This window comes from Ammodytes marinus (assembly GCF_949987685.1).
Source record: "Ammodytes marinus genome assembly, chromosome: 2".
Classification (NCBI taxonomy): domain Eukaryota; kingdom Metazoa; phylum Chordata; class Actinopteri; order Uranoscopiformes; family Ammodytidae; genus Ammodytes; species Ammodytes marinus.
Window position 1 is genome coordinate 21,836,932 of NC_137231.1, and position 26,829 is coordinate 21,863,760.

Sequence of the window (26,829 nt, forward strand, 5' to 3'; positions counted from 1 at the left end):
GGTTTATTGATTCTCGTTCCAACCCCAGAGCGGTTGCATAAACAACACACTGAAAGGGCAAACAACAGCTTTTGCTAGGGGACAACCCTAAATTCCTCCAAAAAACCTTCGGGTTTATCCTCTAAAGATGAGCAGTATTGCTCGCGCTCTGCGGCGAACTTTCGGAATAGTGCGCGATCACGTCGGGACGGATCAACTGGGGAATAAATATTACTTTGTCCCAGAGCAGAAAACATGGACAGGTAGGCTAAGCTTTATTTTTGCTAAAATAAGCTGCTTGCGAATTCGTTTACATTTTTTGCAAATCCCGATCCCTGCATATAAAATAAAGTAAGTCGAAACGCATCCGCATCAGTTATTTGTATTGTGCATGTGCGTGTTACAGCTCTCCTAGGCCTACTAAAATGTGTCGCTGTTGATATGACTTTATCATTACCCTTGTAGTGTAAAACGTTCGCCACTAGATGGAGCAACCACCTCGATGAGAGCATTCCCATTTCAGTGTTCAGTGTAACATTTCTTTTAGTGTGTGTATCATCCAGCACATTGCAGTTTAAGAGTGTAGGCCTACTCGTGGGGGGCTTAAATGATGGTCCCGCTGTCACTGGCCTTCAAGGAGGATGGGAAGGAGTAAAGAGTCCTCTACTGTTGCAGACGAAATGCTCACTCAGTGATTAGGATTTAGAAGGAGGTCATATGTCCCTACTGAGATATGCACGCCAGTGAGTGCTACAGGACGTTCCGCTCGAGCCAAGCAGTAGAAGTGTGTCATCATGCTAATCCATAGTGGGATGCCTGTGGTGTCCTTCCTTCCCATCTCGTGACTGTTAGAAGGCCAAGGACATGTTGGTTGACCTTAAAGACTCAACAACCGGGCTTAGCGTGTGTCCCTCCCTCTACTAGTTGTCTTGTGTTTTTCATAGAATAAGTATGAAGAGGAAGTCTTCCAGAAGTATGTGGTGCATGCTATTAACACTTTTTTTTATAGTGAGGAGGTTTTGTACAATTCTTAATTTGAAACATGAAACACACTTGCTCTTTTGTAAGGTGTGGGACATGACTGGCTGGTGTGTCTTCCAAGTGACAACAACAAAACACACACACACACACATTATGGACATTTCCAGTAACTATGTGTTATATAACCATACCTGCATTTGAACTTGTTTTGGGGGAAATATACCAATGCACTAATAAGTGTGTGAAAGGCCTGTTAGCTAAGTGGAACCCATTAGCAAAATTTATGCTAGAAATCCCACTTTACCCTCCCTTTACCACCATAAATCATCATCAGGGGTCTCACCCAGACTATAGGCTAGGTGTCAGGGGTCACAGGTCCAAGAGCACAACCTTTGCCTGCTCCAGACATGATACTGCTGGTTAACCAGCGGTGGACATTTGGCTTATAAGTAACAAAGGGTTTTGCTTCATGATATTTGCCAGAATTATTTATGCCTGGACTTAGTTCACTCCCATTCCAGTTTCTGTATTGTCTAATCTGGGAAATGCACAACACAGCCATAATCTTTGAATAATTGAGATAAAGTCTTTTTTCGAATAGCATGGGCTGATAGACGTCATACAGTGCGTACATTCCGTATTCCAAACCGAGCTGCGGTTTTGTTTTGTTTGTTCTGCCGGAGAGGGACCGACCTCTGGCATGTTTCAAAGGCCGGATTTTCTTTGTGACTGAACTTGACTTTGTCTTCACCTTTTTCTCAGCAATTTACGGTGGAAATGTGCGCCCACCTCGTATTTATAATTCATTACAAGGCTGCTCCTCCACCCGTGGCTGTCAGACTATTCAAATGAGACATCACAGAAGACCATTTTCCTAGCACGCTACAGGCTACCCGTATTCACTGTCCAGTCACAATGACTGACACTGTGGGCGAGGCCAGTTGGCCCTTTTAGCAAAACATCTTCCGAAAAACAACACTCATAAATGCTAGACAGGCACATACACTTCCCCCGGACTTGTATATAAATTCATCATAAAATAATTAGAAATATATGGCGCACACATTTGCCTCTCCCCCCTGCCACTCGTCCACCCGTCCAGCCTTCTGGAAATAAAGCAGATGCATTATTCAGTCCATATGTCTTGCTTAAGCGGGCTCTTTTTGATCTTAAACTGATAGGCCAAGCGTGGGCTCAGGGCCTTAAGGCATGGACCGCAGGGCTTTCAACTGCAGCACATGAGTACTGGTAGAAGTAGGTGAGGCATCCTCCCTCTCTCTTGGTTTCTCTCTCTCTATCTCTTTCAACTCTGCCTACTTCTCATATTCATTTGTCCATCCCTAGTGCTTAGTCAATCCCTCTCTGCCTTTATCCATGCTTTGCTGCTCCCATTTTCTACCTCTCTCAAATCTGTTAACTTTTGGAAAACTGGGGCGTAAGCAATTCCATGTGTGGACGTTAATGGTTGCAAAGACGGAAGAATAAAAGGAAGCAAGGCTGTGTGTGTGTGTGTGTGTGTGTGTGTGTGTGTGTGTGTGTGTGTGTGTGTGTGTGTGTGTGTGTGTGTGTGTGTGTGTGTGTGTGTGTGTGTGTGTGTGTGTGTGTGTGTGTGTGTGTGTGTGTGTGTGTGTGTGTGTGTGTGTGTGTGTGTGTGTGTGTGTGTGTGTGTGTGTGTGTGTGTGTGTGTGTGTGTGTGTGTGTGTGTGTGTGTGTGTTAGATCTGTCCTATCTGGTCTCAGCCACTGGCCAGATTTCTCCTCAGGGTTGACCTGTTTATATGCCTCCAGTTAGTCCTTCCTTCCCCCGCCCCTCCCCTTCATATCGCTGCCTCTCTTGGTTTCCCTCCTTTGAAGCCCGGGCCAGTGAAGATTCCTATGCTCAACTTAAGAGTAGTTCAGCAGCAGTGTGTGGAGGGCTGGACCCGGCAGAGAGCATTTCTATCCCCCCCCTCTCTCTCTCCTCAGATGCTGCTGCACATCAAAAATGAAAAGGCCAAGAGTCTGAAGCACATGCTCCAGAGAGGGAGAAACTCTCTGTCTCATGAAAAGGTCCAACTCAAAGAGGCCCCTACTGTGTGCTGCGTCCCCCATAGACAGGACTCTGCTACGGGCTGTGCAGCACCAGCGATTGTTGTATGCGAACGGGCCTATAAAGCCACTGGCGATCGGGCCACTGGTCTTAAGAAGGTGTTTGCCTTGGTGTTGGCTCCGCAACGCTGATTCTGAATAGACAATCTATATTCTTCTTCTTTCTTTTCCGTATATATAAATGCATCCGGCCCCCCCAGGCCCCGGCTCTGCCTCACACTGCACGGGGCGCCATGTCATGCTGCCCAGATGAAAGCAAAGCCTTTCCGCGGACGGGCCTCATTCGTCTTCGGCAGTGGGCCCGAGAGCCCCGGCGCCAGCCTCGGCGTCCCTTTTATTTAGGGAGAGAGGCACGCTGACATTATCGGCCGCTGCAGGCACATTTGAAAATAATTGCCTGTATGATTGCTATTTTTCTTACCTCTTTGAGGAGGTGTTGCCTTTGTCTTGGAATCAATGGCTGCTCAATACTGGACAGGGGAAAGGCAGTTTCCTTTCATGTCTCGGTGAAAAGGAAGTATTTTTAGCGCTATTCATTTTAGCAGTGTGTGTACCATGCAGTTTTAATCTATTGGTCCTCTCTCCACTGTGTGCGGAGAATGGAAGGGATTCAGAGGTGCGCCACACTGGTGCAGAGAAAAGATGCATTGACTTGCTGTCCTATCACTATCCCTCTCTCTCTCTCTTTGTCCATTATTTATTTGATTCCCCATCTCTGTTCTATGAAGTGAAAAACCGAAAAGGCCTCAGTTCTGCTATTTCAGGATGGGTGACTCTGGGGACAGAGGGAGGAGATGTGTTAGTGTGTGCGCTACACACTGTATGTGTATGTGTGTGTGTTTGTGCAAGCATTTGTATCTTCTCTGTTATACAGAAAAAAAGAAAATTCTGCAATTGTGTGTGTGTTTTTTTTTCTCTCTCTCCACTTCATGCCCAAACACACTTAACACAACAACAGATGGCTGTGTGTCATCAGAGCGTTGATTCAAGCCGCACATTTCCATAGAAAGAGTCACGGCGGAGAGAGACGGGGGTCCAAATGGCTGTTTATTCTGCCACAAGTTATCCCCAGGGTGTGATGAAGGAAGGGCTATCCTACAGTAGGACACGGATTCGGTGTTTACCGCCGAATGGCTTTGTCCAGAGCCATACAGTAAATCATGTTAATTGATCAGCGACTTTGCAATTGCATGGGGTTTAAATGAAGGTTGTTTAATCATTATAGGGAAACCAAGTGGGTTTAACTCATCTCGCTGTACACTACTTGCCAAGTGTGTGTTTGTGTGTGCATGTGGTGGTGGAGCATCATCGTGGAGTGGCTTTAACTACTTCATTAAAAAGGCATTTGAAAAGATGGATGCTGAAAATGAGAAACGGGCCCATTTATGTCTTACGGTAGAACATTTACAAATGGGCCTAGTTCCAATATCCAGTAGTTTGAGCATTTTGCAGGTCTATTGAACACTGCCTATCTACATTAGACCAGTGTCTGACCCCACTTCTCTCACAACAACCCGCACATATGAATGCAGTTGCAGACACTGTTTACCGAGTGCTCAGTCAATAATGCCAACGGGAGGAAGACAAAAAAGATATAAAGAAATTATAGTTTAAAAAATAAATTGAATGAGTCTCTCCATTTTACCCGGATATGATTCACTAGTGTCTGGTGCATTCATGTATTTCTGGTCAGATGGCCAGTGAGATGTTTTGACACCTCTGGGCTCCTTGTCTGTCAGAGACTGACGGACAGACAGACACACGAGCAGGCATCTCCTGAAGCCTGCCGCTGCTTATTCATTTCTGAATATTTTAATAAAGCAGACAGAGAGAGAGAGAGAGAGAGAGAGAGAGAGAGAGAGAGAGAGAGAGAGAGAGAGAGAGAGAGAGAGAGAGAGAGAGAGAGAGAGAGAGAGAGAGAGAGAGAGAGAGAGAGAGAGAGAGAGAGAGAGAGAGAGAGAGAGAGAGAGAGAGAGAGAGAGAGAGAAAAAAAGTATTGGAGTGTGTAAGGGAGGAAAGATAAGGCTGAGGGAGACTCACGAAAAAAGGGTGGGAAAAATAAAGAAGGCGGGGTGTAGAAAGTGAGTGACAAAGAACAAGGGGGATGCTGACATATGGGGTGAAATTGTAGAGTGTGGGAAGAATGGAGAGGGTGAGAGTGAAAGAGGAGTTTGTGACAGAAAGAGGTGAAATGAGTGGGTGGAACAGGCAGACCAAAAGAGGGGGAGAGGAGAGAGAGAGAGAAGGTGGTGCTGGTGGTAGGTTAATGGAGAGAGAGAGAGTGGGGGGCGACCAAGGTGTAATGAAGGAAAAGGAAAGGGGTTGGATGAGAGCAACGGAGGTGAATAGAAAGGGGTGGACAGCTCGGTGTATGGACATCACACACGTCGGGCCTCCAAGGAAAGAGGGGGGGTGTCCACAGTCCGCACCATTCCACACTCCATACAAAGGACGCCAACTTCCTGGCTCGCCAAGGCCCCTTCTTTTTTTCCCAGAAGCCATCGGGGCAGGGGAAGAGACATGACATGAGGACGGGGTGTTCTTAAGTGGATTGGGGGCTACAGCAAGCACCCCCTTCCGTCCTCCAGTAACCCTGCGTTTAGTTAAAAGGAACACACTGGGGAAATCAAAGGGTATTCTTTTCAGCATGTTCATACATTTTATATGAATTATTCTCCTCTGCTCTGCCGTGAGTCGCTCAAGCCTCAGCGGGATGGAACGACAGCAACAGGGACGACAGCAACAGGACAAACGGAATGAGGGCTGAATAAAGAAGCCCAACAGAGGATGCAGCAGCAGCAGCAGGGCCTACTTTACCCCTGTAAGCTCCTCCTCTCAACAGAACTGATGCGAAACAACGGCTGGCCTTCTCCCTCTAAACCTCATCCCTCGTCACTAGGCTTGGGGGCTGATGGGTAACCATGGTTACATGCCTCACACATCCCCACATTTTTTTTTTGTTCCAAGGAAAGGGGATGAGAGAGAGAGAGAGAGAGAGAATGGTAGAAGGACCTTTGTACCTGGTTGCCCTTGTATCGCTGATGCTTATCGGATCAATCCGTCTTCTGTCCATTACCATGTGCGTCTTGGTCACCCAAAGACTAACCAACATGCAACTCAGCTGGAGAGGAATAAACCCGGGCTCAGTCCAAGGTATTGGGCTGGCTGCTTCACGATGGCTTTTTGTTCCACCCTAGTGGGGGGAGGGGGGCTTTACCTCGCACAGTCATGAAGACTGAAGAGAGCTGAAGTCCATGCCGCTGCAGGTGTGTTCAGAGGGAAAGTGACGTAGATATAGATCCGTTATTTTGGTGCAAAATGCAGAGATCCCTGCTTTCCAAATCGCTTACTCTTTCCTTTTACTACATACTGCAGCTGTTTAGCATGCGGTAAACTATGTATACAATTGGTACTAGGTTGTCGTAACATTGCACCTTGAACTTGACCCTTCTGCTCATGCCAAAAGGGTTAGGCATGCTGGTTTCACACTGCATCTGGTTTTTTTTTTTGCATACTGCATTTCACATCATGTATAGGAAGAAACGTATCAATCAATCTATTTTCTGCCATACTAAAAGCTTCTAAAGTATCGGTATTGGAACTGTTATGTCTGTTATGTTTTATCCCAGTCTTTTATGGCTCTCTGTACCCGGACGCTCCCATTCCAAGTTTGTTCATCTGACATCCGTGGCTGTAAACAAAGCATGTGTGGTGCAGGAGAGAAGAAGAAAAAAAACGTCAAGAGAGACAGCCCAAGACACCTGGAATGACTTTGTGAAGGTGATAGAACCTCTCAGGTTGCCCCCCCAGCAGCAGTCACCTGGGAGCTGATGTGTGAAGTTGTTCTTGTCTGTGTGTGTGTGTGTGTTTGTGTGTGTGTCTGCGCATGTGTGTGTGTGTGTCTGCACATGTGTGTGTGTGTGTGTGTGTGTGTGTGTGTGTGTGTGTGTGTGTGTGTGTGTGTGTGTGTTGGAGCAGCTGATGGAGTTTAGCGGGGTGTGTTCGAGGGGGTTCAAAGAGCGGCCCTCGTAGCGCATCATGTCTTATTCTAACGAACAGGAAGGATAGGGCGTAACTGCCGTCTGATTGGCTCTCTCCCTCGATCTGGCTGCCACGGCAACCCCTCACCCATCCTGCTGTATCTATCCCCTCCCTACTCCCCACACCCCACCCTGCTCGGTTCCACAGCTAGGCTCACAGATGAGTTGCGCTCAGACAGGTGAGATGGGCTCATGAATATTTATGCGCTGGATTTCATTCCTCCTGCCTCTGGCCCCTCCCCCCTCTCCGAATGCAGTGCTGTGTTTGTCCTTCACGGTGAGAGGCAGCGTCCTCGCGCCTGTCCCTCAGGTTAATCTGCCTGCTCTCTAGCCTGTGTGTGTGTGTGCGTGTGTGTGTGCGTGTGCGTGTGCGTGTGTGTGTGTGTGTGTGGTGAGTGATGAGAAGGCACACCCCTCACAAGGGGGGGCCCCTGAAATTGTGAGCTCCTACCTTTTCACATCTCCCTTTGCGAAATTAAATTTGGAATTCAAAAAAGCTTTATTCGCAACACAAGATTGTCAAAGCAGAATGGGACATTATCATTGTAAAAAGAGAGATGATTAGCAATACAGTATACAAATATCAACAATATTATACACACACAGACAGACAGACAGAAACAAAGCCATGCTTGTGTCCACTCAGTCTGCACAATGTCAACATTTTACGTACACCCTCTGGAATCTGTGATAACTCTAATCCTGCTATAAAGTATAGTGTAGACTATATGAAGGTGTCATGAACACTGTATAATTCCATGCAGTCGATCTTCAATCAAGAGGTGAATTTATTGATAATAAGCTTATCTTGCAGATTCCTATTTTTCAAATGAAACTACAACTTCTTCCGATGCAAAAAAAACTAAAATCTTAATCAATTAATTAGAACGAAGAAACAACTTTAAAAAGTGTCTATAGATTAATTGGTAATGACATTGTTTCAGCTCCTGTGAGTTAATGATATTTTATATCTATATCTTTATTGTAGAATAGTATAGTACAACCTTGGCCCGATTGTATGTGTTTTTCTGCATTTGTCCTAGATCAGAGTTAACCAAGAGAATGCGAGTCACCCCAATCACCCTGACAAGCCTCCTCCCCATGTGTATGTGGTGGGAGGATCAGCCGTGTTTCATACATATATACGTACATACTGTATTTGTTATTCAAATCCAAGGATAAAAAGCCGCGGTGGAAGGGGTTTAGTCATGCTGCAAAAGCAACAAGACGAGAGGGGAGCCATGTTGGAGGGGGACAGAGAGTGGAGATGCGTCCCAGCGCACAGAGATAGAAGGCAGAGACAGAAGTGGGTGCCTCTCTTTATGCTTATTAGTTAGGCATTAGCTGTAGCTAAGCACATTGCTTGTGGGGACTGTATCATAATTGTACCATTCCAGTCTGCTGCCACCCACACCCAATGCAAATGCGGATATGATCTGTTTATAATTAGCATTATACCTTTAAATGTATTTGTTAGCATTTCCTAAAGAACACCGCCTTTTCTTTGCTGGCAGTTGTTTTTGTTCTGCTATCATGTTTTTTGCAGGAGGAAACAGTTTCTCTGAAGGCATATTGAAGCTTACATGTAAACAAATGTGAGGATCATCGAATGTGTTTTGGTTTTGTTTTTATACATTGCTGGGCCTGCTTTGCGGATAAGGCCAGAGAATGCAGCGGAAAACACTGAAGCTCGAGAGGCTGGCGAGGCCCTGTAATGTCAATCTAGTGGGAACCAAAGCAGAACCAAAGCAATACTAGCCTAATTAGCTGACCTGATTACTATATAGGCTGGATACAGTATGGAAAGAAATGATCCTTTGATAAGGTGTAGTTACAGGAGAGCACATGCGTATTTGTCATCATTGGAATTAGTTTATAACCAAACCAGATGAACTTTCTTTTTATCAAGAAGGCCCAAGCAACACAGCCTTACTGTACACACTAGCAAGCCGCTTTAGAACGCCATCAGTCATCCGTCCCTGTGCCATAGCTATCTGTTATGGCTGAAGTAAACATTAAGGCCATCAGTCTGTGGCGTGCACAAAGATGGTTGCCTCCATTTGTCCATGTCCAGTCAGCTGTGGAGAAACGGTGATGGAATCCTGACAGATTGTCTGTGTTTTGGAGCGTGTTGTTTTCCTTGCCCATCCATTTCTCTCCTCCTAGTCATGTTTGCCATGCATCATCACTCTCCCTCTCTCGCTCTTTCTCTTTCTCTCTCTCTCTCTCTCTCTCTCCCTACTTCAACCTCCTCCTTCCTTTATTCACCATCCGGGGCATCCGGCTACCTGCGAGGAGAAACTATTGAAACGCAGCACTTGTTATTAGTGAAACACCGCGAGAGACTCCATAGCCAACACACACACACACACACAAAGACGCAACACAACTGTCTCTTTTTTAATTCCCTCTTACCCCCCCCCCCCCCCCCCCATCCCTCTACCTCCATCTCCATGTCATTGTGTGCCAGCCAAAACTTGTCTAATCAGCAGATTCGACCAAAAATAATTGGCGGTGGCCTTGCTGCTAGCGAGCGTCGTGCTGTATACAGATAGGGAAAAGGAGCACTTAATATTCCACGCAGCCCGCGCCGCTCCTGTTCTCTGTGATATCTGACCTCTTTTGTCTCCTGCTCGGCTTGATGTTGATTTTGGAGGGCATTGTTAGCCAGAGCGCCGTGATTGGAGGAGGCTGCTCGGCGAGGGGGGCTGTGGTTGGTCGGTTGGGTTAAAGGGAAGGTTGATTTGCATAAAGGCTTAGCCCAGATTTGGAGCCACTCAGCGAGATCTGAGGGAGAAGGGCCCCAGGGCCACGAGGTAATCATCCATGGCCTGTCACAGTGCTGTCATTCCTCTGTGTATGTGTGTGTCTGTCTGTGCATGTGAGCCGGTGAAAAACAGGGAGCATTGTGTCTGCTTCGCCTCTTTGTGTTTTGTTTGTATCCTCTTTGCGTTTCTGGATGCATCATTGTTGAGCATCTCCATCTCACTCGTGCTCCCTCTCGCTGTCTTTTTCACTTCCTCTTTTTTTTGTGTGGCTTCGCAGGAAGGCTGGTCCGTGCCAAGCGGATGGTAGTGGCTGCCAATCCGACAGAGTTTGAATACATAGAAGGCAGCATACCAATGGAGTGGGACGGTGAGTCTGGACTGCAGCATCACTGTTACTTCAACTTTTGCCATCACAGATAAATGACAACATTTACAAAAAGAGCTCCCCCCAGAGTACACAAAGTGCTTTTTTACACAAATAAAAATGGAATAACGAATTCATGGCTCCATCACTCGGGGCCTGGGCTAATCGATAGATTTTTTAATATATATATTTTATTTTATTTCATACAGCGTGATGGGGGTTGGCAAAGGCTTATTCATGGGTTTATCAAAGACGCCTTCTGCCTGTGTTCTACAACCTTACCATAAAATAGTGTTTGGAATGTCTTACAACTGGATACAAACTGTTCCCTCTGTCTCAGACTGGCTTTATCCACCTTAAACCCCTCATCCTGCTTCGCCCCATCCCTCATGCATTTTCATCAGGATGCAAATAAGAAAGGGATAAAAGGGGCCCAGAATCCCTGCGCAAGCTCTCTCTCTCTCTCTCTCCCTCTCTCTTTCTGGTTCCCTTTTAACCTGCTCTGCTGTTCAGCCAGCTCAACCAAATAGAGCTCCTTACAAAGGAAAAAAAGGAGATGACAGACAGACACAGTTCTCCTCAGGAGGAGAAGGAAGGACAGAGTTACTGATGGAGAATGACAGAGTGTGTACTTTCAAATTCAGAGATCAGAGCATATCCGTACTTTCTCTTCTGAGACACAGCACTCAGTGGGCCCTATACTCTGCCTAGACTAAAGCAGTATCGGCGTTCTGGGTGTACAGTGTGTGTGTGTGTGTGTGTGTGTGTGTGTGTGTGTGTGTGTGTAACTTTGGGTGTGTTACCGGTGTGCTTCTCCTGGGTTGTGAAATGGAACAAAACAAAGTGATAGCCCCCCCCCCCCCCCCCCCCCATTCCGGATACATTGTCCCAAACTAGCTTTGCTTACTCAGTGGTTGCACCCCGAAACTCTGAAGTGATGCTATATAGCTGCAGCCTTTTAAATATGACTGCCGGTTTTGTTTGTGCAAAGCGTATGTTTGTGTGGGTGTTCTCACTCTATTTTTTTTTCTTCCTTCTCTCTCCTCCAGCTTGGATCCGAGGCAGACGGAAGGAGCCCCCCTCTATCGAGGTATGTTCTACCCACACCTCCCTCCCCGCTGAGCTGATGGTTGGACTCTGGGGAACTGGTTACATGGGAGGGAAAGAAGCAAAGATGGAAAAGAAAGAAAAAAAGGCCTTTGATTTGTTTTTATCTTACGCTTTTCGTAGTGAATCCAGGAACTTTGGGGGACAGGTGTTAAAATAAACAGCAGCTCAAGTGCGTTGATGGCGAGACGAGAGAGAGCAAAGACAGCCTCCGAACAAGGGAGGCTCACTGACACCATGTCCTAGTTTACTTTCTCTTTGTCGTTTTTTCCCCAACATCTCTGCTTTTCGTGTGTGTGTGTGTGTGTGTGTGTGTTTTATTTCTGGCAGTCTCCGAGATGGGAATGTTGAAGGAGTGCAGGTTTTTTGTTCTTTCCCCCGTGTACTTCTCACAGGGTTTATTGCTCTTTAAAATGTGAGAATGCTGGAAATGATTTGGCCGTCAAAAAATGTGGGTCTATAGGAAATCCCTTGGAAGGCCAATACCCGGGCACTCTTTCTATCTCTCTCCGTCCTCTCCTCCATGCCAGTGGCCAGTGCCATCCCCCCCGTCCTCCATTGCCAGAACATTCTCTTCCAATTTACTGCCTTGTGTCTGCCCAATAGCTGCCATCGACAGCTGGACAGTGTTGATGTGGCCAAGGCTTCACTCCCAGCACATTACCCTACCCCTTGTCACGCTCCCTCTCTTCCCGGTCCAAGCCGACATAAATTGATTGGATTAAATCCTGTCATTAACAGGCTGGAAAAGCAGCTCAGTATGTTTGTCTCCCTCCCCAAAGCGGGGCTTTTTTGGCATTGGCTCTCCTTTTCTCTTTTCCAGTGCTTCGGCCCTGCCAACACACAACAGCATTATGTTCCTTTTTTCCTCTTTTTGGTTTCCCATGCTAGGGAGAGGCTAACGTCACCGGACAATAGCTAAGGCTCAAGTGGGTAACTAGTCCATGAGTGGACTACATTCAGCTTTCTAATTGTTTCCATGAGCTGGAACTGATGGCCTGTTTATGTTGCGAATGCCTCCTGTCATGTTAGTTTACCCATTGGTTCCAAGCACTACATTTGTAACCAAGAGTTTATTGGACCAGTACCGGTTAGCTTAACAAGCTTGTTCTTTTTGGAGTAAATGCTCTACTACCTCATACTGGACAGATGCACCCATTTGTTCCTGGAAGCTGCCCACTGTAACTTTATGACTCTTCTACTTTTGACTTTGACTAGCGAGGAAACGACTTTCTGTGCCTCGCTCCAAGACAAAACAAAGACAGTTTGGTTCATTATTGCAGGACAATGGGACGAATTCCAATATGTAATCTTGTAGTCGCACTCCATTTTCTCAGATCCTTAGAAAAATGCTACCTCATCATTTCCAACACCACCAGTTGAGGTGGATGATGACAATAGCTGTGTCGATCATTGTGTAGCAATTTTTACCATACCCTTAGTATTTTTGGCTATCTCCTTACTACATCTGGGTAGCAATTGTGGGTGATGTTGCGATCAAATGAGCATGCCTGCTTTTTATTATACCATTAGGCTATGATGAAGCATTTTGTTTTGTCAGGTATTTAATATACTCTAATTAGCCGAAAAATAGACATACCTGTTTGAGTAACAGTTGTCAGTGAGAATGTTTGAACCCCTCCCCCCAAAAAAAATAATTTAATGGGCTAAATCTGTATTATGACATAAAATTACATAAATCATGATAAAGATTTGCTTCTACATCATCCGACATCAGATAATTTTTCATATTGTTTCAGTCTACAAGTTCAACATGTAAAATCTTCTTAAAAAGCATTAAAGTCTTGTCCTTTTTGTGTGCTTGTCTGCCAGTGACTCTAGCATGTAGCAAATGATGCTGGCCGCATTAAGTAGAAAGCTCATTTACTTATAATGGGTAAATCTTGGTTAAGATTAGCAAAAACTCAAATTATCTTTTGTTACATCTAGCCTCTAGGTTATAAGATTACATATATAATGTGAATAAGCACATGGAAATAATTATAGGCCATATCGTTCTCACTGGTTTTCCCATCTTGACCGGTATGACCATGAAAAGGCTATTACATTGTGTATTCTATAATTGCATTCAATGTTATTAAAAAAAGTCTTAAATTGAGTTTTGTGTGTGTGTGTCTTTGTGTTGTTATGTTAGGAGCTGGTGAAGAATGACTTGTACAGGGTCGGGATCAAACTGAAGGCCAAGGATCTGGAGGAGAAAGACCTGGCCCTACAGTCCAAAGAGTACGAGGAGGGTCTGGTGGCCACTCCCGCAAAGACTTTGGCCACGGGCCATGCTGCCTCCACCAGTTTCGGCAAGCAGGAGATCAGCGCAGACCCCACCAGCACTGCCAACACCTTCCAGCCTGGCTCCTGGATGCCCCAAGCCAAGAAATAGACAGAGACATTCCCCCCCATACACACAGTCTGTAGTGCAATGTGATACAATCCAATAGAAAAGGAATGCAATAAATATACTGCTATAATGTGAAAGTGATACTCAACTTTTAGCCGTGGACTTTGAAAATCTCATGTTTCAAAAGCGACTTTCAGTATAATGCAATACAAGTCAACAACATCACAAGCTAAAATGTCAGAAATGACATATTGCCAAGTCCTCTCTGACTCAGCAATATACTGTGTATGTTTCACAGTGGAAGTATTTATTTCAAAAAGGCTTTCAAAGTTTTATTGGGACTGTATTACATTATACGAGGCTTTCTATTTTTCCAGTCTGTCAGTGTATGTTGTATATACACAAGACAATAACAAGCACTCATCTTGAAGCTGACTATGAGAGACACACAGGGATACGATGAAGCTGAAAGGTCTGTTATTAAAGCAAAGGAAAAACTATAATAGTTTTACTTTCAGTAGTCAGTGATAGCCTGGTGCTACCAGACCATCGTACTTCATTTCATTTGTACAGAAGGGAAAATGAAATTTGGGGCGGAGCCAGGCTAAGTCAGTGATAACACAAACTAGAAATACTGCATTATTTTGAAAGGCTATTGTAAGAAATAATTTATAATAAATTGTGCGATTATGATTGAATTGCATGGATATCGACTCCTTACCAGTAAAAGCAAATGTAAAGAGATTACATGTTTCAAGCTGAACAGAGTAACAGATGCAAAGTATTTGAGCTATTACCAAAGATAATCATATTGACTTATACCTGTGAGAATTTGTAAATAAGGTCACTGGCAACTCAAAATTTAACTCTGAAGGATAGTGCCATGATACAGGCATTACGTCAAATACTTTGTTCATGTTTTCTGTTTATCTTGGAGGGGGTGTCTGTCTGCTGCCTGTACAGCATACAGGCATAAGAATGATTAATGTTAAACAGCATATTGTTCTCCAGTGTGATGTGCTTTCACTTGAGGTCAAAGTGCACGCTGGCCTCATAGTTGCTGAAGAAAGCTCACCAGGGTCAGATACTTGCTGAAAGAAGCAGGAACCTGGGATCTTGCACGACCTGGAAAACCTGGCTCACTATTATACTAACTCCAGTATGATTTTCCAAATGTGATAACAGCTCACTGATGCTCAGGGATGAATAAAATCACAAGAGAAAGAAAAGGGGGGAAATGCACTCATCAACCCGTCTATTTAGACTTATCTGTACTCATCTTCACAGGCACTTAGAATAACACCAAAAAATATCCATCCCACTGGACTTTTGAAGGATTTATCCTTTTATACTGAGTCACAGTGAATGTAATTTGCTTTGATACTTTAATACATAAAAGACGACAAGTCTTTGCAAATAGATCTCAATTAAAAAAAAACACTTTGTAAACCTCAAAATAATTGTCAGTTTAACAATAAAAAAAAACTTGGCTTAAACAATCCCGGTTCACACCCTTCAAGTTGGAAGTCGATTTGAATACAAATGTCAGCTTAATAAAATGTAATTGAATATTTAATTAAGGCTACTTTGGCAGAAAGTTGGTCCCTTACATCCGTTACATATATATTTTTCGTATTGTTTTAATGTTTGACCTTCCAATACTGCAAGGGATATTGACCCCCTTTGAAATTAGATTTTATCTTTCTTCTGACATGTTCCTTTGTTAATTTACATGCTGACTGACTACACTTGCAGATGCAGCAGTGTATGAATCTGAAGTCACGTGCTTTGTTGCAAACAGGTATGTTCATGCAGAGGACAGATGTCTGCTACAGATTTGTTTTTTCTCTTTGACATTAAACTTTTCCGTTCGATCGGTACATACAAGCCTAATTCTACACACTCTGGTTAAGTCTGGTTCAAAACAAAGAAACAGAGGGGGATGAATACATTTTACGTGCACTGAATTAAAAAGCCCTTATGATCCAATATCTCCAGTCCAATATTAAATCCACAAAGAGGACATAGAAAAAATAAATCTTACCAACCATGAAAACATTTATTTATTAGAAAGTAGTATTTGGGATATTTTGCAAGTGACTCTGAAAAAAGTTTCAGTACGCTCATAATTACATCGTCAATTCAGCAGAACATGGACGCTACCAATGGAATGCAAGGTGTTGCAACAGCTGCACATTATTATCAGCAGATTTCTGTAGAATAAACAACATCATACAGATGACCACTGTGCTCTTGCTGACCAAAGTCCCACTGGGACCAGCCTCCTTCAGGCAGTACTGTCTGTCTCAGCACTGTTTAGGCCTGCTGGGGCCAGTGTCCCTCCTCCTACGCCGGACACCATGGCGTAGTAGTGGCCCTGCGCTGACAGTAGGGCTGGGACAAGGACGGGCACTGTGTCATTTATTTGGAATAAGGAGGGCTGCGAGCGTGGTGGTTTGCTCCTCTTTTCTTTTTCTTTTTTTTGGAAATGCCCTCTCTCTATCCCTTTAGAGTCTCAGTCTTTCTTGGTCCTCTTGGCCTTGGCTATGTTTTCCTGACGTTTCTGCTTTTTCTTCTGTTCCTTGTCGCGTGCCTCGATCATCTTGGCCAGCTTCCAGGACAGCAGTGCACTGGCAATGAAGAGAGGTGTGAGAGCCAGTATGACCGTGGTGAGGAAACCGTAGGGGTCTTTGGCTGCCCACTCCACAACGTACTCTGCCCATGCCCGAACGTCAATCATCCTGCTCACAGATGATGATGCTTAAGTCAGACCTGAGAGAGGGGGGGCGGGGGGGAACCAGCAGAGACAGTGGTGAATAGCCAGAAAACTGCAATAACTAAAAAGAAAATCATTATGGCATAACTAAAAGGAGCTTGCCTTCTACCAATGATCATAGTATGAGTGAGGTAGTAGGTGACAGCCAGGGATACAATCTACTTTCAAAATGCATTATAAACATTAATATATGCTATGTATGTAGTGGAGTATAGATCAAACACAACCACTATTGAGTAAACTAACTGATAATGAAGTAATTGAGTTGTTTATTAAGGAAATAATGTAATTAAAAAACAGCTGGTTAATGCTTCTAAAATGTGATTTGCGAATGCTCTTTTTACGTCATTTTAAATTGAACATGTTTTGGTATTGGACAGCTGGTTGCAAAAATGACATTGACCTAAACCCTTTCTGACTGAATAGAAAATGTATCAAACATGTCAACGTACTTTCTCAAATTAATGCAAGAAAAAACAAAACAAATACAATTTAAATCTTGCAATGTAAACCTATTTTGGTCTAGTGGTATAGTCGCACACACAATTTACAACTGACCATGTAAACTGATTTACCTGGTTTAATGTGAGCCAGCTGGTTATTGAAAATGAAATGAACCCAGCTCAACACAGAAAGCTCACATGACATGATTTTGCAACATGTTTACACGCCATAATACGTCGGTATCGCCACTGGCATCACGCTTTGAAAACATTTGACACATGTTTTAGTGCTTTGGTATGCTACATTTTGAGTCTATACAGCTAGCACGATGTCAGCCCTAAACTGCTGCATCATGCTTATTATCCAAAATTATGGGGATGGGGTGATTTGTGCCAAAGGGCCTGGGTGAGTTATAAGTAAGTAAGTAAGTAAAATGTATTTATAAAAGCACATTTATGACAGTTTGCACTGTCCAAAGTGCTGTACATAGTGCATTCAGTAGGTAAACAATGAAGGTAAAATAACAATAACCAAAATAAAAGACGTAAAGCCCATACATCCACATAAACACAGATAGTAGTGCAGAGGTAAGATAGTTAATGGGGAGGAAACACCAGGGTGTACATATGGGTTTTGAGCCTTGATTTAAAAGGCAGAAATGTAGGGGAATCACATTTGTCAGGTGGCAGTTGGTTCCACAAGCACGGAGCAACTAGTGCAAAGTACATTTCTGAGAGTTGTGCCAGTGGCATGGCTGTATACGCTGGTCACCAAAAGAAAGTGATTGTCTACAGTAGCTCAGAAGAGAGTGACATCTCAATTCCACTTAACGACACCACTGATGAGAGTTCAGATGGCCAGAAAGATGATGATGGTGACTTTGTCTTCCTGGCCTGATGGCCTGGTTAGGACAGATACCACATGACCTCAACGTCCATGGTTAAATTCTGGTTAATGCCTCTATGACTTACCCCTCGCTCCTTTGTTTCCTGTCTTCCTCATACTGTCCTATTTAAGAGAGACAGCATAGAGCAACCTGCTCATTGATTAGCTAAATTACCCGCACATACAACAGGAATATAATATTATAAATAGGATTATCTCTTCTTATAGCAATATTGTATTAGCAATCTGGCTGGCAAAAGGATATATCATTGTGTAATCTATGTCTATGTCTCTAGACGTGTCAGTAGACTATATCGCCACATGTACTATTAAACAGGGTTGCAGAAAGAGAGTTGCAGCAAATGTGTCATTTTCGGCAAATCTTTAAATCAGTAACCACTTCTGTAACTTTATCTATCTATCACACAAACCAACATTAAACGATAGACGAAACGCAATGTAAACCTATTTTGGTCTAGTGGTATAGTCGCACACACAATTTACAACTGACCATGTAAACTGATTTACCTGGTTTAATGTGAGCCAGCTGGTTATTGAAAATGAAATGAACCCAACTCAACACAGAAAGCTCACATGACATGATTTTGCAACATGTTTACACGCCATAATACGTCGGTATCGCCACTGGCATCACGCATGGTCATGTCAAATCAATCCATTAATAAAGTTTTAGCCACGTATTAAATCAAAGGAATGACTACTTGTTTATCGATCCTGCAAACAATCCCGTATAAAAACTGCTAATGACCATCCGCTTACTAGCATCAACCCGAGTCGCAGCTAACTAGCATGAATTAGCTAGCTGTACCCGGACACAACTCAATTTGCTGTGGCTACAGCCATACACAGACAAGTTAAAACAAAACAAAATACACTGCGTGGCGCTAAGATTATAAATGGATAGCTGAGATTTGGATGAAAGATTTAGATTTCCAGTAGCGTAGCTACGCTAGCTAAGCCGCCCATCCATAACGGCCTAACTTTACGAACCGGAGGCACTGACTCCCTGCTGAACAGCGCAACAAAAATACATAAAAGAAACAACCATTTATGTTAATATTAGTTATGGTGGTCACAACTATTTATATCAAAATAAACATACCAAAGTGCAGAGATTTTGTTAATATCCACGATAGTGAGTGCCAACTCCTCCCTATTCCAGGAAGTGTAAATGGTGTGGTCCCGACTTCAGAGCTCGCTGGTGATTGGATATGACGTTTTCACTAAACACATGGGAAATGTAGTCATTTAGTCTGATGCAATTCTTTTTTTTATTGACTGATTTAAATGTATTTCGAACATGTAAAAGCGAACATAAATGGTCATACAGAAAATAATGATATTACACAAAATAGAAAGCACGAGATCCTACATGAATAACAAATATCCCTAAGTGATTGCAATGGCATGTCCAAAAGGATTGGGAAGAAGTTCACACACCTACAGTATTTAATCCCACCCCTTGTCCGTAAATCATTGCTAAACTTCCTCGGTCATAATTACAGTTTATGTAAAGTCCTCTTCTCTGGTGACTTTATTGTATGACTATGGTTTTGTAATTGATTGAAAATAACACAAGAAAGATATTTGGAAGCTGTATAGTTAATGCAGTGATTTTGCTATAGCAATTTTTGTAACTATACAGTGGCAATATACTGTAGATTACTGGATATTACTTAGGAAGCATGATGCGCATTAATATCCTATTAAAATGAAATTAAACTGGAACAGAGCCAAAGCTGAAGAACATCAGGCAAATGAAGTAAACAATGCAACAAATGTAGGCCTACTATACATGCAGAAGAGTGCTGCATGCAGTGATAATACAGAATGAATAGCCTACATTCACAAAGGCAACAACGCAATTTTATTGTTATTGTGCTTCTTATTTTTTTCTTAAACATATTTTAGGAACAACATGAACACTTGGCATTACATGAAGAACTCAGCCGTAGTCTGAACTACTATTAAGTTTTATTTTATGCAGAATTAGAAAAGTGAATTCAGTTCAATTAAATCTAATATTTTCTCTTTGTGAGCAACTAAAATGTTTGACATAAAAGCCAAAGATTATCTGTAAATGTATGGACAGTTCTCTCATGTCAGGGTTCCGTACACTAGTACTAGGAATAGGAGTGCTAAAGGCTGTAAAATGATTTATAATGATCAAAGTAAAATATTTGGTACAGATTTACAAAACAAAACTCCAAAATACACCACTTTGTTACTGTATAATTAGATAATATCCAGCTGTTGCGGAAACTTCTGAGCACTTGTGGAACCGTTTTTCCTGAAGACTGAAGAAAAAGATAAGGCAAAAGAAAAGCGAAAGGCAAAAAGCTCCACTGGCCCTCTGAGAAAGATGACTAACATAACAAAGGAGGACCTGCTGGCTTTGTGAACTTCCTGTGGGGAAGTATTGAAACCAAATCAGGTTAGGCCACATCTGCTCTGTCCATACGGCATGGATCACTTTCAGAGCAGTTCAAAGGCCAGCCTTTTAGACCTACTCACAGAGGAAGGAGAGGGGCAGCTGGGAACACATGCACACACATTGCAAACACACATTCTGGTTTACCAGCAAAGTCTAGGCCAAGTTGTTATAGACAATTTCGAAAAATATATCCAATCTGGTGGCATTTTTGTGTACTCATAATTATTAGCTTCTGCTTTATGTCTCCACAGGCAGGAGGAGAACCTGGGGGGTGCAATGCAGCCACACCCTAAACCCCTGATGACTATTTTACTGCTACAGAAGTAGGCCCCCTTTTCAAGAAAGCCGTGGAACTAACATTATCAACAGACAGGGAGGAGGACCGTAAAATGACTGCACCGCAATTTATAGTTAACCAGCTCTAGTGCTGTGTGTGTCATAATGGCTACAAGAAAAACCACTAGTCTGGCCAGACCTGGAGGAATTTCCACCATTCTTTGATTTAGCTTTTTCTATTGAAAGGCGATAGACTCAACTACTGGAGTGAGCAAAGAGTGGAGAATTTGACTAGACCACAGCTTCTAAACAGAGCAGCTACCCTGGCAGTTCAATGTTGAACTTTCATAATGTCTAGATACTTTTGAGGGACAATACAATGTAGCCTATATAAAATAAAAAATATAGAGCTTTAAAGAGATCACACATAGGGGAGAGTGGGTGAGTTGTGCCAGCGGGGAAGTAGTGCCACCCCTTGTTAGAAAACCATAGAAAAAATTGGAAATGTGACCACATATTTGTGAAGAGCCATCAATTTGACTCATCCTGCAAATAAAGGAGACACATGGAATGAGATGTAAGCACATTAAAGCTCAAAAAAGGTTTTAAGCCTTGCATTAAAGGCAGAAATGGAGGGGGCATCACATATGTCAGGTGGCAGTTGATTCCATAAGCATGGAACAGCTACTGCGAAGTAAATTTCTGAGAGTTGTGCCAGTGGCATGGCTGGTCACCAAAAAGAAAGTGATTGTCTACAGTAGCTCAGAAGAGACTGACATCTCCATTCCACTTAAAGACACCACTGATGAGAGTTCAGATGGCCAGAATGATGATGATGATGAGGATGGTGACTTTGTCATTGTGAGCTTTGCAGGTGCACCTATAGATCTATATTAGCCTGGCTCCGCCCGCCCACCTACTTCCGCCCAAATTTCATTTTCCCTTCAGCAGTCAGTCTGGGGCTGGGGTGTATTAGTGGGATCTAGCTGAGGAAAATTTCCGGCCGTCCAATCAGCGAACAGAGCAAGTGGCTGAGAACAATGACGTCGAAGTCTCGCTCCAGTTTCAGTTGAATGCGGAGATTTCCGATTTGGTAGTTCCGAGTTCCGACCTCTCTGTGTTCCAGTGCATCTGCTCGCGAAAGTATGGACGACTACAACCTTTCTCATCCAATAACTAAACGTTAGGCTCTAGCAAGTTATCGTTGCCAGCTAACGGTAGATCCATAGACTACAATATAGTGAAGTCGGAAATTTCCGAGTTCCCAGTACGACTGGAACGCACCGTCAGAAGCCGGCTCATGACATACATCACGACCAAACGTATGCGATTGGTTGGCTAATCCTGAGTGGCACTGGGCAGATCCAATAGTTTTAAACTTCAACAGACACCCGCCTCCAAGTGAGTGAACGTTTGCCAAATAGAGCAGTTCTAGACCTTCTGTACAAATTAAATGAAGTACGATGGTTTGGTTGGACCAGCCAGGCTAGATCTATATGCCTTGTTTAGGAAAATTGACCTTCAATCTTTGTAAAATATTTACTTTATAGGGGAGAGTGGCCTAAGTTGTGCATTTTGGAAGTTGTTCCACCCCTTGTTTCTAGAAAACCGTGGAAGAAATTGGAAATGTGACCACATATTTAAGAAGAGCCATCCATTTGACTCATCCTGTAAAGAAGGGAGACACAAGGAATAAGATATAAGCACATTTAAGCTAAAAAAAAACTGTGTTTTGCCTTTCAAAGTAAAATTTCCATGATCAAGGTTTTTTGATTATTGTGTCTGAACAATTATAGACAAGTTTGAAAACATTTGACACATGTTTTAGTGCTTTGGTATGCTACATTTTGAGTCTATACAGCTAGCACGATGTCAGCCCTAAACTGCTGCATCATGCTTATTATCCAAAATTCTGGGGATGGGGTGATTTGTGCCAAAGGGCCTGGGTGAGTTATAAGTAAGTAAGTAAGTAAAATGTATTTATAAAAGCACATTTATGACAGTTTGCACTGTCCAAAGTGCTGTACATAGTGCATTCAGTAGGTAAACAATGAAGGTAAAATAACAATAACCAAAATAAAAGACGTAAAGCCCATACATCCACATAAACACAGATAGTAGTGCAGAGGTAAGATAGTTAATGGGGAGGAAACACCAGGGTGTACATAAGGGTTTTGAGCCTTGATTTAAAGGCAGAAATGTAGGGGAATCACATTTGTCAGGTGACAGTTGGTTCCACAAGCACGGAGCAACTAGTGCAAAGTACATTTCTGAGAGTTGTGCCAGTGGCATAGCTGTATACGCTGGTCACCAAAAGAAAGTGATTGTCTACAGTAGCTCAGAAGAGAGTGACATCTCAATTCCACTTAACGACACCACTGATGAGAGTTCAGATGGCCAGAAAGATGATGATGGTGACTTTGTCATTGTGAGCTTTGCAGGTAAAACCATTAGATCTGCTAGGCCTTGTTTAAGAAAATTGTCCTTCAATCTTTGTCAACTATTTACTTTAAATAAACCTTAAATAAGTAATTGTCTGATGGATTTGTCTTGCATTACAGTTTATGAGATATATAGCAATGGCACAATTCACCCCATGGTATTCTCTCCAACCGCACAACTTACATCACACCGGGGGCAAGTTGTGCATCAAGACAACTTTTTTCCGAAAGCTATATTTCTTCAACAGTTTATTCCAGATCCAAAGTTTTTATTGCCAGGGATGCACAACACCCTGAAATATATGTACATATTTGAGTTGGAGACTTTACTGTCAAGGCCTTACTCTAAAGTCACTTTGAGTGAAAAGTTGCACAACTTAGGCCACTCTCCCCTATAAACCTTAAAGCGGCTACGAGTAACATTTAAATATCTATCTAACAGCCTCATGTTTCCTCTGACAATCATAAATTACCTTTAACAGCAAACGAGACCATCAGTGCAAAGAAATACGTTTTTATATAGTTTTTATTGCTGCATTTGATCTGGTCGTACACCCAGTCCGATTTTCGGTTCACGCGTGCATGCTCTATGGTCACATATCCGTATTGGTCACAGATTTCAGTGTGGCGCAGGAACGTGAATTGAGAAGCCTATCCCTCCTGGTGAGGGAAGGGGAGCGGGAGCCATTGTTTGAGACAGTTGTTTGTCGTCATAATGACTGATAACGGGGCTGAACCATAAAAGAAAAAAAAGAAAATGCAATGAAGAAAAGCTAAAAGGGAGAGTGATAGTCGGGCGGGAGGGCGTTGCCAAGCAACGTATACACAATTTCACGCAGCGAAACTAGACTGCAGTGTTTACTCCTAAATGAATGAGCGGTAGCCTACTAAAACAAAGTTTACTTTGCCTCACCAGCATCATCAGATGACCATTATTCATCGGAAATAGTCATTATTTACAACATAAACACATTACCTCATCGTGATCCATACTAACTGCCATCTCTCGTTCATTCGCTTTGTGTGAGGACACAGGGACTCGTTCAGCTCCGTGAGAGGTGACAATGCATCAACTCATTGCAATCAGGTGTGTTTAGCACTTACTGGCATTAGTTGATGCTGTGTCACCCATAGACTCACGGAGCCGAAAAGAGTCCGGTGCCCTCACACTTTCAACACACGGACACGCACCATATTGCTTCCTGATTATTTGAATCCTGCACTCCCTGCACGAGCTACAAAACAACTTCACGACAGCTGGCGTCGTAATAATACTACCGCTTTTGTTCAAAGGTGTCGCCAACGTGCCGACTTACTCGTAGTAGCTTTAAATGAGTAATTGTCTAATGGATTTGTTTTGCATATAGCATTACAGTTTATGAGATATATATCAATGGCACACTTTACCCAAAGGTATTCTCTCCAAAGGTACAACTTACCCTGCACCAGGGTCAAGTTGTGCCACAAGATCACTTTTTTTTCAAAGTTATTGTTGCCAGGGATTCACCACATCTTGAAATATACATACATATTTTAGTAGGAGATATTACTGTCAAGGCCTCACTTTAAAGTCATTTTGAGTAAAAAGTGGCACAACTCACCCCACTTTCCCCTATAGGCCTAATACTGCTTGATCACAATGCAGAGCCTTTATGACATGGTATGCCCACCTCTTTCAAACACAAGATTTGTCATAGGCTGTGCTTTTATGTTTACATTTTTAATGTCCCAATCCATAACCATGATGACATCATCAGAGTTATTTTCTTGGATTTACAGGGAGCTCCCTCCTTAGCCAACGAAAATGGCAAGTAGGCCTATTTTCAAGAATAAGTAGTTTTTCACAGGATGATAGGCTACTCCCAAGCGACAATTAGTCTACTGATCTTCATGTTTAAAATCGGTGGTGCAACCCTTTAAAACTAAGATATCCATAGGCTAAATATTTGTGTGTACGAGTGAAGAGATTTTATAATTTGTTTGATATAGCCTAGGGCCTATACATTTATACATTTATTAATTAGTAAATTAAAGTTTCAGAGAGATAGGCTAAGCTTGTGTTTTTAATCAAGTATGATGCAGGCTGAGTAGCCTATAAGCCAAGCCAACAAGAAGCTGACCAAGATGACTGATTAGTGACTATAGTAGCCTATAAGCATGTCCAACCCTAGCATAGGCCTATAGACCTATCTTTATGTTCTTCCTCCCACGCCCTTTCTGGCTTTGACAGCACACAGTCCTTTGGACTAAAGAATGGGAAAAACAACCATCACGTTGTTATTGAAGAAGCCAGAGCCCGGGGTGTAGCGCAGGCTCTAAAGGAAAAAAGTCAGTTTTCTTGCCCCTTTTTACCCCTGTGGGAAACTGCAAGACCGCCCCTGGATTAAGTCCCCGCCTTTAAACTCAAATAAGAAGGAAACTTCAAAGGCCGTGGGCCGCCGGGGCTCCGCCCTCGCGCTCCCGAACGGCTTCACAAAGGATTTGCCGACGTTCGGGAATTCCGCCTCCAGTTCCTTTTATAGCGCCACTCGTGCGCTGGCAGCGCTCCAGGAACCCGCCCATCCCGGTTACTTTGACAACACAAAGGACTTCACGGAACTCGCAGGCGCCGCCTACCTTTTCCAAATAAGGGCAGCATCTCCATGTACGGCAAACAATCGGTGCGAGATTGCCCTTTTCTCTTCCTTATCCCGTTTATATGATCGGAGAGGAACTGCGCTTCAGGTTGGAAGCGGTGCGATCATGGCCGAGCGAGTCCAGCAGCCCCCAGCCAAGCGGCTCTGCTGCAGGCCCGGCTACAACCCGGCGTGCAGGCAGGGCCAGCGGGCTGGAGGAGTCCTGTGTGGCGGCGCGGGGTCCGCTCCGGGAGGGTCGGGGAACGGGAAAACGCACAACCCCGAGACGCTGCTCGACATCGCGGCGCGCAGGGTCGCGGAGAAGTGGCCGTTCCAGCGGGTGGAGGAGCGCTTCGAGAGGATCCCGGAGCCCGTCCAGCGGAGGATCGTATACTGGTCGTTCCCGAGAAGCGAGAAGGAGATCTGTATGTACTCCTCTTTCAACGCCGGGGGAGAGGAAAGTGGAACTAGCGGGGACAATAATGACGAGACCCAGCTGCCTTTCCTACGGGGTGTCACTCTGCTGGAGGGTGGCTGGGTGGACAACGTATTGCAAGTCGGTGAGTGGACTACGGCGTTACTGAATCGCAGGAAAACAACCTATAATAGCCTAAACAAAAACATCTAACTCGCACGGTTTGTCTTTTTTCCCGTGGAACCGTGCAAGACTTTAAAGGGCTTGTGTGTTTGCCTTCGTTCCATTGGCCTTGTGTATTATAAACAATGCGGGGTATTTCCACACCAGTCTACCCTATAGGCTAGCTGTGTGAGAATAGCCTATTTTCAGATAAGCCCGTAATAGTAGCCCACTTCTCCTTGTTTTTGCCCACTGAGCTGCGCGCATTGAATTGCCCACAGCCATCCCAATTGGAAGCTTAGCACTTTGTTCCTATTTTTATGTCTTTCCAGCTCTCCATGCCCCCACCAATGGGTACGCAGACAAAAGCCCCCTATATCTTTTCACCGCTGGCTAAATAGACGATATTTAGAAAGGGTGGGAGGGGAGGGACGGCAATTTAAAGCCACAGTGCCTCTATTTTGTTTGCCAAACATCTTTGTGAGGCAGAATGAAGCTTTCCTGCTGCTGCCTTGCCCGATACTCAGTTAAAAGCCGCGGCTATATGATGCTGGCAAAGGCGAAGATGCATTTAGGCCTATTTCTTCTCTGGTGCACTATTTGTGGTAAAGCTCAGGGTAAACAGAGGAGCTGTAGGCTCAGCAACCCCCTGCCTGCCTGCCTGGCTGGCTGGCTGGC

General features: G+C 43.7%; 2 protein-coding genes across 3 annotated transcripts; one reads left to right on the plus strand and one right to left on the minus strand.

Moving 5' to 3' along the window:
• Positions 1-56: 56 nt before the first annotated feature.
• Positions 57-14,728, plus strand: ndufaf2 (NADH:ubiquinone oxidoreductase complex assembly factor 2). 2 transcript variants are annotated; one of them, XM_080048521.1, is made up of 4 exons: positions 57-242; positions 10,133-10,222; positions 11,269-11,309; positions 13,482-14,728. In XM_080048521.1, exons 1-4 carry the CDS (start codon positions 128-130, stop codon positions 13,722-13,724), a joined length of 489 nt encoding a protein of 162 aa, XP_079904647.1. In that variant the 5' UTR covers positions 57-127; the 3' UTR covers positions 13,725-14,728. The 2 variants fall into 2 exon arrangements, with proteins under 2 accessions (XP_079904647.1, XP_079904648.1); XM_080048522.1 differs by lacking the exon at positions 10,133-10,222.
• A 999-nt stretch (positions 14,729-15,727) lies between these two features.
• smim15 (small integral membrane protein 15) lies at positions 15,728-19,002 on the minus strand. The gene is made up of 2 exons (XM_080041260.1): positions 18,911-19,002; positions 15,728-16,454 (listed from the first exon to the last, which is right to left on the minus strand). Exon 2 carries the CDS (start codon positions 16,420-16,422, stop codon positions 16,198-16,200), a length of 225 nt encoding a protein of 74 aa, XP_079897386.1. The 5' UTR covers positions 16,423-16,454; positions 18,911-19,002; the 3' UTR covers positions 15,728-16,197.
• Positions 19,003-26,829: the final 7,827 nt, after the last annotated feature.